This window comes from Triticum dicoccoides, chromosome 3B (genome assembly GCF_002162155.2).
Source record: "Triticum dicoccoides isolate Atlit2015 ecotype Zavitan chromosome 3B, WEW_v2.0, whole genome shotgun sequence".
Taxonomy (NCBI): domain Eukaryota; kingdom Viridiplantae; phylum Streptophyta; class Magnoliopsida; order Poales; family Poaceae; genus Triticum; species Triticum dicoccoides.
Genome location: NC_041385.1, coordinates 813,837,216 through 813,848,750, shown reverse-complemented (window position 1 = coordinate 813,848,750; position 11,535 = coordinate 813,837,216). Strand labels below are relative to the sequence as shown.

The 11,535-nt window shown below is 43.0% G+C and overlaps 1 protein-coding gene across 1 annotated transcript; it reads left to right on the top strand.

The window, feature by feature from the left end:
• The first annotated feature begins 454 nt into the window (after positions 1 to 454).
• On the top strand, positions 455 to 11,454 carry LOC119278653 (villin-2-like). The gene is made up of 25 exons (XM_037559988.1): positions 455 to 753; positions 1,904 to 2,031; positions 2,151 to 2,250; positions 2,348 to 2,416; positions 2,495 to 2,731; positions 2,826 to 3,003; positions 3,091 to 3,223; positions 4,025 to 4,184; positions 4,274 to 4,430; positions 4,511 to 4,614; positions 4,721 to 4,879; positions 5,436 to 5,504; positions 5,592 to 5,660; positions 6,042 to 6,179; positions 6,583 to 6,711; positions 8,352 to 8,502; positions 8,644 to 8,654; positions 8,736 to 8,876; positions 8,966 to 9,091; positions 9,340 to 9,396; positions 9,612 to 9,710; positions 9,779 to 9,889; positions 9,957 to 10,200; positions 10,508 to 10,761; positions 10,926 to 11,454. The coding sequence occupies exons 2-25, from the start codon at positions 1,979 to 1,981 to the stop codon at positions 11,037 to 11,039; spliced, it is 3,063 nt and encodes a 1,020-aa protein (XP_037415885.1). The 5' UTR covers positions 455 to 753; positions 1,904 to 1,978; the 3' UTR covers positions 11,040 to 11,454.
• The last annotated feature ends 81 nt before the right edge of the window (positions 11,455 to 11,535 follow it).

Here is an 11,535-nt window from a genome sequence, read left to right as displayed (position 1 = left end):
AAAACGTATGCCACAGCAGCACAGATATATCCTCCTCCCTTCTCTCTCTCGAAGGAGAAAAAAACAAGACATATTCTTCTCCTGCCGGACAAGGCAGCCGAATATACTATTCGTCACCGGCCAGTGTGTATGTATGTGTACGTACTGCTCTGACCTGCTCGTGATGCTGCGCGCGCCATGTGGCACTTATTGTATGCCGTGTGGTACACTTGTACCAGGCCAGGTCGGGCGGCGATGGGTGATGATGGCCGCCACTGGGCGGGCGGCCGGGCGTGGGTCCGACCGACCGACCGACCGGGGCGGGCTTGGCTCGGCTGGCTGGCTGGCTGGATCCATGGGCATGGGCGTGCCATGCTCACGCAGCAGCATCTGCATCCACGAGCGCGACCATTATTACCCCCGGTGCGGTGGCACGTGCCCCCCTCCTATGCACCACCGCCCCGCCCAGCTCAGCCCAGCCAACCCGTCCTCCCTCCTTGCCTTTCCTTCCCTTCCCTTCCCTTCCCTTCCTTCCCACACACGCGGTCGGACGCCCCCTTTCCCTCCTCACTCTCGCCTCGCCATCCCTCCCTCCCTCCCTCCCCACCGGCGTCGGACGAGCCCCTCCCGCTCCGGTTACCTGTCGCCGGCTTCCTCCCACCGCCGGATCAGCGCTCCCGCGTCGGCGGATCTACGCGGGCGGCGCGGCGCGGCTCCGCGCGGGGACGCTCCCTATTCGTCGGCGGGCCCACCGGTCTCCCCTCCGCAGCCTGGGTAAGCCGATTCCCGTGCCCTCGCCTCGCTCCGTAGATCCTCCGCTTCTCCTCCCTTCCTCGCGCCCCCTCGCCGCCGAATTACGGCGCCAGGCGCCGAGAGCCCGCGGCTGGGCCCCGCGCCGGCCGGGATCGTCGGCAGGATCGGGGATCACGCGCTCGGATCCGCCGCGGCAATGGCCGCCCCCGCTAGATCGCAAGATCCGGGCCATTATTCCGTGATCCCGGCGTTACATACGCACCTGTCCGTCCGGATTTGAATGCTCATTTATTTTGCTGTCGTGCGTTGGGCAGCTGGCTGAATTTCAGACTGTCACTCTCCCTCCGCACACTTATAATTTTTTATTTATTTTGCTCACCACATCGGCCTCGCAGCTGCCGGCCATTGTATGCAAGTTACATTCCCCATGTTGCAATTGACAGCTCACTGTCGGAAAAAAGGAAGGCTAGCACCACCTGGACTGGATACATATTTGCCGGAATCGATTACTCGAGTTCAGGATGTCCATGGAAAATTACTTGGATCAACTGTTTGATCCTTCGTGTTTAACACTTGAAACTAGCACTTTAACACAGGTTATCATTGCTAGATAGCTCATCTCCTTCAACTACACGCCTACATTTGGTTGGGACCAACTTTTTGAACAAGATCAAATAGCCGTTCAAATGCATCGATCATTGCAGCAAAAGCCTTGGCCATGTGCTGGTTGCGTGACCACGGCGGACTCCTATGCGCGCAGGGGAAGTTGTGCTCCTCTGCTGACGTCGGAGCGGGGTGGGAAGAGGGGACTCCTGTGTCATGGGGTTAGGAGAGAGTGATACTTCTGAAAAAAAATGCTGACGCCAACATAAATCTGAATACAGCTATTTTTACAGCGTAAGCTTTTTTTTTTTAAATGAAAATTATGCAGTGATGGATATATGCTGCCCAAGAGAGTGACTGAGAGAGAGCACGTCAATGCTGATTCATAAGCATTGTCCATGGCTTGATGTATTCTACTCAGCATCTCACACACGACTTCATTAGTTATCTTATCTGCAGTTGGTTGGAGTTTTTTTTCTTCTATTTCCTTGTTGGAGTAACTGAATGCGTTTTCATATTTGGATTAGCGTGCTCCCTTTTCAGCTTATGACGTACTCTCAAATTTCAGGGCCCTCGCTGTATAGTGGAGCCATTGCTGCTATTTCATCACCTTCAAAGTGAGCCCTGGTAAAGTTGCTTCCAAATGTCGACCCAGAAAGTGGTGGACCCTGCTTTCCAAGGGGCTGGCCAAAAAGTGTATCCTTCCACACGACTGTTAGCTGGTTATCTTTGATTGAATTGATTTTGTTCGTTAAGCCCACAAATTTCGGCTGTACTTCTTTATTTATGTATGCGTGCCCCTTGACGTCACTTAGTGGGATAGAAATATGGCGAATTGAAGATTTTAAGCCAGTTGCATTGCCAAAATCTGATTATGGTAAATTCTATTCTGGAGATTCATATATAGTTTTGCAGGTGATTGCTTTGACTCTTGCATTCCCTGATGCATCATTGATCTTCCTATTTTTCTATCATACAGAAGTTACTAAGACATTTCTTTGTATTTTTCTAGACAACTTCTCCTAAGGGTGGTGCATATCTGTACGACCTCCACTTCTGGATTGGGAAAGACTCAAGCCAAGTACACACCGTGTAAAATTCAATTTTTGTTACACTCAGAAATACATTTTCAACCAACTGACGACTTGTCGTTGTGCAGGATGAAGCTGGCACTGCAGCAATCAAGACGGTCGAACTCGATTCTGTACTTGGGGGTCGTGCAGTCCAGTATAGGGAACTCCAAGGTTATGAATCTGACAAGTTCCTGTCATACTTCAAACCTTGCATTATACCTATGGAGGGTGGTTTCGCCTCTGGGTTCAAAACGCCAGAAGAGGAGACGTTTGAAACACGGTTATATATTTGCAAAGGAAAGAGAGCTATTAGAATTAAGCAGGTAGGGGATATTTTACCCTCTTCCTGCATATTCTTTTCAAATTTCAGCTTATCAATTCTGTATGCTACATTAATATGGTGCCTACATTGTTCAGGTTCCCTTTGCACGGTCATCATTAAACCATGATGATGTGTTTATCTTAGATACTGAAAATAAAATTTATCAATTCAATGGTGCAAACTCCAATATCCAAGAAAGGGCTAAATCACTGGAAGTGATCCAACATTTAAAGGAGAAGTACCATGGGGGTGTGTGTGATGTTGCAATCGTTGGTAAGGGGATATTTAACCTGGCACCGGTATTTTGTTAATTGATGCGCCTTTTTCTCTACTCACGTGGTTTAACTCTAATAATGCCAGATGATGGAAAACTACAAGCGGAATCAGACTCTGGTGAATTCTGGGTCCTTTTTGGAGGTTTTGCACCTATCGGGAAAAAAACTGTCAGTGATGACGATGTTGTACTGGAAACCACAGCACCCAAGCTCTACAGGTATTTCTTAATGGAAGCGACTTTTGTTGATACTTAATGGTAGCAACCAGTCCAAAGAAATAGATAATTAAAGGAAACTAATCATCATGATTCAAAATTATATGGCTACTGTTGCTACTTGCTGGGGCCATGTGCATGACATTATTGTTGTTTATGTTCTCACATTTGTAAGACAAGCACATACCAGTTAATAATTATTTAAAAAATGAGCGTATGGTTGGCAATAAAATAAATAAATTGAAATCTCTATTCATCTCTAGACGATACAGATGAATGCTTAGTTATAGCTTCTTATTTGCTTCAGTTGTGTCTCCTACACATAAAAAGGCTTCTAGCCAGTCATTGGCTACATACCTTTTTACATCATAGGCTACATGTCTTTTACACCCATAAATTTTGCTTTCTACTCTATAAGATATTAACTAAACAGAAGTATCTTTTCGGGAGCAGCAACACAGTAATAAGATTTTATTAGCATCGGGAAAGATGATTGTAAAAGCAAATAGTCCACAACACAACACAATACAATACAGCGACCCACAGACTGTCATAGCTTGCCTCAAGTTCTTGTGTCCCTATTCTGTGTATTCCACATTCCTTCTGGAAATAGCCCGGACCACCAGCTAAAGGTCTTTAAAAGACCACTAGGGGGTGGGAGTGCAAAGGTAGCCAGGAGGTTTGCCTAGAAGCAGTTACTTGTGAAATGTTTATAGTTGCAGTATCTGTAAAGATCACTTGATGTTGGAAGACATGGCTCTATTGATATTTTACTGTTTGCCCTGTCCATTGTTCTCCTTGCAGTATCAATGACGGTGAATTAAAGTTTGAAGATATACCTCTTACAAAAGCAGTCCTTGGGAACACAAGATGTTTCTTACTTGACTGCGGGGCTGAAATGTTTGTATGGGTTGGTCGGGTAACACAACTCGAGGACAGAAAAGCTGTCACTAAAGCAGTTGAGGTGAGCTTACAGAAAGTCTCTCCTTCTCTTTTTATGTTTTTGATTGTCATTTCAGATTTGCAACACTGTTATGGTTTTGCCTCTTGTAGGAATTCATCATTAACCAGAAAAGGCCAAAGACAACAAGAGTGACACAAGTGATTCAGGGTTATGAAAGCCATGCATTCAAGTCAAAATTTGAATCATGGCCGGCGGGTACTGCAACAGGGAACTCAGGTGCAGAGGATGGGCGGGGAAAAGTTGCAGGTAGTTTATTCAGTTACAACTAACAGGATAACAAAAATTCTATTTTGATTATTGCTGATGATCTTTGGTGTTTCTTCTAGCTTTATTGAAGCAACAAGGCGTTGATGTAAAGGGAGCTCCAAAAAGCAGCACTCCAGTAAACGAGGAAGTTCCTCCTTTGCTTGAAGGTGGTGGAAGACTCGAGGTTTGGCTGATCCTATGTCCTACTTTATGAGTCGCATTCTTTAGTATATTTATTCCCAAAATGCATTAATGAAAATGACCTTACAAATAAATTGTTTCTATTTCAGGTGTGGTGCATCGATGGAAATACTAGAAGTCCACTTCCAAAAGAGGACAATGGAAAATTTTACAGTGGAGACTGTTATATTGTTCTTTATACATATCATTCGGGTGACAAGAAAGAAGAATATTATCTCAATTACTGGATTGGGAAGGAAAGCACAGCGGTAATAATACGTTGCATGCTGCCCCACTTAGCTAATGACTAACTTTTTCTTTTCACTTGATAATGAATTAGTGATTGTCTTGGTGATCCGGCATTTACTGTTTTATATATCGTGCATTTACTTACATGATGGTTTACTTTAGATAAAACCTATTCCTAAGCCTTTCTGTAGAATTATTTATATTCACTGTCAATGCACATGTCGAAGCCACATTGCCTGACCAGATTAGAAAGGTCATAAACAGATAAATCAGGATGCATGCATAATACAGGTGTTGCGGCAACTAGTCTCAGAATGTTTTTGCTGGAAGGGTTCATCTTTAAATTGCAGATGTTGCTAGGATGCTCCAGATCTTCCTGCCAAAATCTTTCCATACATAGCTTAAATTTAAGTGTGTCCGTTCTATGTTAGAATAGATTTCCAAGGACAAACTCATGTTATTGGTATTAAAGGAGTTAACTGATCTCTGTTTATCACATTTTTACATCGACATGACTCATGTGCTTTTAAAAGTGAGCTGGTGTCTATGTTTACCTTTTTGGTGTACTCTGTGCAGGATGATCAAGTAATGGGAGCTGAACTAGCTAATACAATGTGGAATTCACTGAAAGGAAGGCCTGTTCTGGTGCTGCATTTTATTTCACATTTAAACAAGTGTATATAATATTTATTCCCAAGAGAAGAGTTTAATTTATTTGTAGTTGTACTGTAGGGTCGTATTTATCAAGGGAAGGAACCACCACAATTTGTTGCTCTTTTCCAGCCCATGGTTATCTTGAAGGTATCACTGTTTCTGTATTTATCTTTTTTTTTTTTTGACAATCACTCACCACCTGAGAGGTGGCTTCCCTTTGATGCTGTTATGCTAAAAGGACTGCATAGTTCAATTCTTACTCTTAAATAATGTACAACAACAACAACAAAGCCTTTTGTCCCAAGCAAGTTGGTATAGGCTGGAGATGAAACCCAACAGAAACCTATGAGAACCCATAAATGAAGTGATCAAGTACAAGTAAACACAGTGAAGGAAAGTAAATTAAAGTTCTGGTACATGGATTGCTGATTTCCATGCAGCTCTATCCAGAGCCAAATCGCTGGGTACATTCCAGTCTCTGAGTCTAAATAATATATGTTAAGTATTTTTCTTTTACTAATCATGTAGGGTGGTATCAGTTCTGGATACAAGAAGATTACAGAAGAAAAGGGTGCGGCCAGTGGATCTTACTCTCCCGAGGGCATAGCTCTGTTTCGGGTGTCTGGAACAGCTATCCATAACAATAAAACGCTTCACGTTGACGCGGTATAACCTGCCTCCCTGTTATTTTTGTTGATATCTAGAACGACACATACTCCCTCCGATCCATATTAATTGTCGCTGATTTAGTACAACAAAAGCTGTGCAAGTGAGATTATTGTCTTTCAAAAGTATACCTTTGTGCCAATTTCTTAGAAAAATTATACCTCTGCCTTGTGACCATGAGGTCATGGGTTCAAGTCCTGGAAACAGCCTCTTACAGAAATGTAGGGAAAGGCTGCGTACAGTAGACCCCAAGTGGTCGGACCCTTCCCCTCCCCGGACCCTGCGCAAGCGGGAGCTACATGCACCGGGCTGCCCTTTTTTATGCACAGAGAATATTCACAAAATCTACAACTGTACATAAATTCCGTTATTTTTCCCGTGAGTTAATCGGTTAATTTTACAGCTAGCTACATCTTTAAGCTCCACAGACTGTTTTGTATTGCAAACTGGAAGTGCTATGTTTACATGGCATGGCAACTCTAGCACTTATGAGCAACAGCAGTGGGCAGCGAAAGTTGCTGAATTCTTGAAGGTACATGGCCATCTTTAAACAGAGATCATTTCAAATTTCTATGCACCTTTTGCAGAAGTCTTTATAACATGATTTGTTATTGAGTTTGTTGAATGACAGATTCACTCATGTCTCGCCCATCTTACACATACAAGTTATTACCACACACACATATATATATAAGATGTTAATAGTGACACTAATAGTTTAACTCGTGAAAAATTCAAGCTTATATGCTGATTTTGAATGGAAATGGGAACCTTATAAAGGTGACATATGAAGATTGAAGCTCACCATTCTGGTGGCTTGTGGTAACATGTATCACAATGTCAGTGTCAACTGAAATAAAGCTATTGCACAAATTAGCAAAAAGTGCCGGTCCAGTTAGGTATAGAATATAATTTCTCTGTGTACCGACGCAGTTCAGCACTACTACTGATTGCAGTTCAGTACTTGTACTGATTGCTGGCTTTTGCCAAAATTTACCAGGTAAAAATTTCCATCTAATCTCTTTGGATGGAAAATTTAGATACATGCCACCGTGTGTTCATATTAGAGATGTGCTACCAAAAGGACCCCTCTTCGAGATATGCCATTGCAGATTGTCTGTTTTACCTTTTGAATCTCAAATTGCCTGATTTTAAAAATACGTCAGTATGGATGGAACTACCCCTGTTTCCTTTGTCAACCTAACACCAGTCCTGACTTCTTCCACACCATTCCATAGCGTTCTCCATGGACAGACTCAGTTGCTTGCCAGGCTATTTGAGGCAATCTCAAGCTGTACAATCTCATCGCATTGCATCATTGAGGATGCCGCTGTTGCAACCTTGAACCATGGAATTTGCAGTAAGGCTGCTTCTGGAACTTTGGATACAATCTTCAATCGCTGTGTCCCATCACTCTGTTGATGCCACCACTTGAAACTGCTGGGTAAACTCCAGTCACTCCAATGTCGTAACTGAGCTGCTTCCACCACATATCCTTGCGCCAATATTCGAGTTCCCGTTTCTCCTTTTTTTGTGCCATCTGAGCCATCCTTGCACCAACAACCTGTGTAGAAACGTTGCAGACTTCACTGTATCGACCTGTGTATAGCCGTTGCAGACTTTATTGTACCCTAGTTTTAGTATTAGGGTCTCACCCCAACGTTCTTGTACATAAAAATACAGCCATGCTCTTTCCACGTGTTTCCTAAACACAGCCCATCCCCAAGCTCTGGCGTCCTGTTCATACTGGCATATATCTGAAATCAGCCACTTAATGGCACATCAAGAAGGAGCTTTTCAGTGGCACATCTCAAATACAGCCAATCTGCAGCAGCACGCAACTAATTTTTTATTCGACCCTTTACTGGTCGGCACAACCTTTTCTGTTTACATGCCCCTGGTTATTTGTGGAAGACATGTCAGTAGAAATGTCTATTCACTGTAGTTTGATGGATGGTCATAGTGTCACGGTTACCTAAAGAGTTCTTCTGTTTTAGTAATCGTGATACAGCATATTTTTAAAAATATCACATCGAATTACATGAACGTAGTTATGGATTGCTGCAAAGTTGTTCCATAACTATTTTCTTATGAAGCATTGATTCTGAAACTTCATGAATCACTGCCATTCCCAACTACCCCTCGCTAAGATTTCTGTATCCAATATTGCAGCCTGGTGTGACAGTGAAACATTGCAAGGAGGGAACAGAGAGTTCTGCTTTCTGGTTTGCTCTTGATGGAAAACAGAGCTATACAAGCAAACCCATCATGCAGGATACTATTGTTAGAGAGCCTCATTTATATGCCTTCTCAATTAGGAAAGGTTAGTCCTTGTAGATTTCTTGCTTTGACTTCTTTGCTCTCATTATGTCAGTATCTATATGGTACATGTACTTGTCCTAATTATATTTTGTTACTTTGGTTTCATTCATGGTAACATGGTCATCAATTTACCATTGATCAGGGAGACTAGAGGTATTCCTCTTGCCCTTGATTCTTTTAAGTTAGACTTGGTTATAGAAATTCAGGTTATGTGATGTCAATGAGCTTCGGCAGGTTACCGAGATCTTCAATTTTTGCCAAGATGATTTGTTGACTGAAGACTTGATGATTCTCGACACACACGGAGAGGTCTTTATTTGGGTTGGTCAGTGCGTGGAACCAAAAGAGAAACAAAAGGCGTTCGAAATTGGCCAGGTGACCTGAAGCTTTGACCTTGTTATTATAGTTTGCTGTTGTTTTACAATTATGCAACACTTGATGCTTCTTATACCTCTTTACCACAGAAATACATAGAGCATGCGATGTCGATTGAAGATCTTTCCCCTTATGTACCACTTTACAAAGTCTCTGAAGGGAATGAACCGTGCTTCTTCAAGACATACTTCTCTTGGGATAACACAAAATCTGTGGTATGCTGTCGGATATCTTATACTGCTATATCTTTGTGTGCTGTTGTCTATTATTAACTTACAGTGATGGTATGATCTACTTAAGTTAATTAAAGTGAAAACCTACTGAACATTTGTGGTTTCATTTACTTCTGAAGGCAGTCTTCGTTATAGTTCTCCTTGTTCACTTATACCTGTGTATGCTATTCGTGGTGTTTATTCTGTTAGTGCTTGTTACGGGCCATTAACGGGTTTCTTGTTTTGTGCAGATTCATGGGAATTCGTTCCAAAAGAAACTTTCACTTCTTTTTGGATTACGCTCAGAGGTAATTTGGGTAACACTCGCAGCACTGCTCGGATGTATAACAAGTATAGTATAGCTGAATTGCTTTTACAGAATGAACTTCATAAACCGGATGTTTAGACAATTGATCATGCTGTAGTACATGATACAAATTTCATGAATTCATTGGAGATGCAAAATATAGAGAATATAATAGTAGCATGATATTGTCATATTGATGCCATAATTACTTTACAGGGTGCATCTAGGAGCTCTGGTAATGGTGGACCCACTCAAAGGGCATCTGCATTAGCAGCTCTATCATCTGCATTCAATCCATCTTCGCAGCCGAAGCAGGTAAATGCTCAGTATTTTCACTACCAAAATATTATGAGTGATGAACTAACTAGGCAATGCCTTTTCAGGCTAACGATAGCAGGCCTCCAAGCAGTTCGGGTGATGGACCCACTCAACGTGCCTCTGCACTGGCTGCCTTGTCCTCAACTGCATTCAATCCAGCTCCGCAGCAGAAGCAGGTAAATGCTCAATATTTTCTCTACCAAAATATCATGAGTGATTAACTAACTAGGCAATCCCTTTCAGGCTACTGATAGTAGACCTCCAAGCTCGGGTGATGGACCCACTCAACGTGCCTCTGCACTGGCTGCCTTGTCCAATGCGTTTAATCCATCCTCAAAACCAAAAACTCCACCTCCGTCACGTTCAGGTCAAGGGTCACAAAGAGCAGCTGCAGTTGCTGCACTGTCCTCTGTGCTGACTGCTGAGCAGTCTGGATCATCTGACAATCTCAAAGCTAGCAAGACGAGCACAACATCAGAAAAGAGTGGTACAGCCGTACCCCCCCTTTTAAATTTCATCTTCTTAGAGAACAATAAAGACTTGTGGATTGTCCGATTTGTGTTTTTGCTGTAAAATTGTTCCACCAAGACTTCAAAACAATTGTGCTCATCTCTCTGCAAATAACTTTGGAATAGTGAATGCATGTCTACTGTGCTGTATATTTAATTTGCTGGTATACTGGAGTAACTGCGTTATGTTCACCAGACTAGTGGGGAGATCCATAGATGAAGTGAGCCCTTATGGACTTGCTGGTATTTGTGTTTTTCAAAGCTTTATACCTTTAATCATTGCAGAGGCGGAGGTCGTCGTAATATCTCCATCGGAGGCATCTCCTCGCTCTGAAGCTGGGGAATCCTCTGAATTTCAGTCAGAGAAAGATGCTGCAGTGGATGAGGTGCCATCCGAGGTAGATGTAGCAGAGCCTGAGGCGCTGGAGGTGCCAGAGGAACAAGAAACTGAGCATGTTGGTGAAGCAACATTTAGCTACGACCGCTTGATATCTAAATCTACTGATCCTATCCGCGGGATAGACTACAAACGCAGAGAGGTTTGTTCTCGAGAACACTTTATATCGAGAGTCCACATGTACTACTAGGTTATTCTTCCGAAGCACTTTTTAGGTTTGCTGGTTTAGCATTGTTTCTTAGACTAGGGTTAAGCTTGTATAGGTTGCAGCTGAATTGCTCATGTCTTTGGCTGTTGCTTCTCTAGGCATACTTATCAGAGAGCGAGTTCCAGACCGTCTTCGGCATCACCAAGGACGCGTTCTACCAGCAGCCAGGGTGGAAGCAAGAGCTGCAGAAGCGGAAAGCCGACCTCTTTTGAATAAGCGTCTGCTTCCGGTTCTCCCGCAGAATGTGATCAATCAATCATATGTGCTTGTTTTTATCCCTCTCATCATGATTGATTGATTGGCACGATCCATTGCTGGTCATCTTTGTGCGAACGGCTACCTGTGGCTTTGGTTGATTGGTTTTGCGAATTTTATAGGTCATTCTTTCGTTTGTACATGGACTGAGTGCTGTGTGCTGCTTGCAAGGTCCTAATATGCTCTAGCTTGTTTTGTGATTGTCCATATGTGTATGGTTTTTCTCGGTTTGTTTTATTTACATGTGTATGGGCAGCCCCCCTGGGTATGTTTTGGAAGGTCATCTACACTGTCATTCTGATGTACCACGGACAATTATGTTACCTATAATGTCTAGTTGTGCTGTTGAAGATTGTTGCAACTTGGAAAGAACACTCCGTCAAAATTATTGTCCATTCTTCTAGATAAGCCTGCATGTTTTCCCATTGAGAGACATGCCGGCTTATCGACGCC

Excerpts from the sequence above, each read along its gene's own strand:
- LOC119278653 (XM_037559988.1), top strand. The coding sequence starts at position 1,979 with ATGTCGACCCAGAAAGTGGTGGACCCTGCTTTCCAAGGGGCTGGCCAA. Across the intron at positions 2,417-2,494 it reads TTGGGAAAGACTCAAGCCAA|GATGAAGCTGGCACTGCAGC; the intron begins GTACACACCGTG and ends GTCGTTGTGCAG. Across the intron at positions 4,880-5,435 it reads TTGGGAAGGAAAGCACAGCG|GATGATCAAGTAATGGGAGC; the intron begins GTAATAATACGT and ends TACTCTGTGCAG.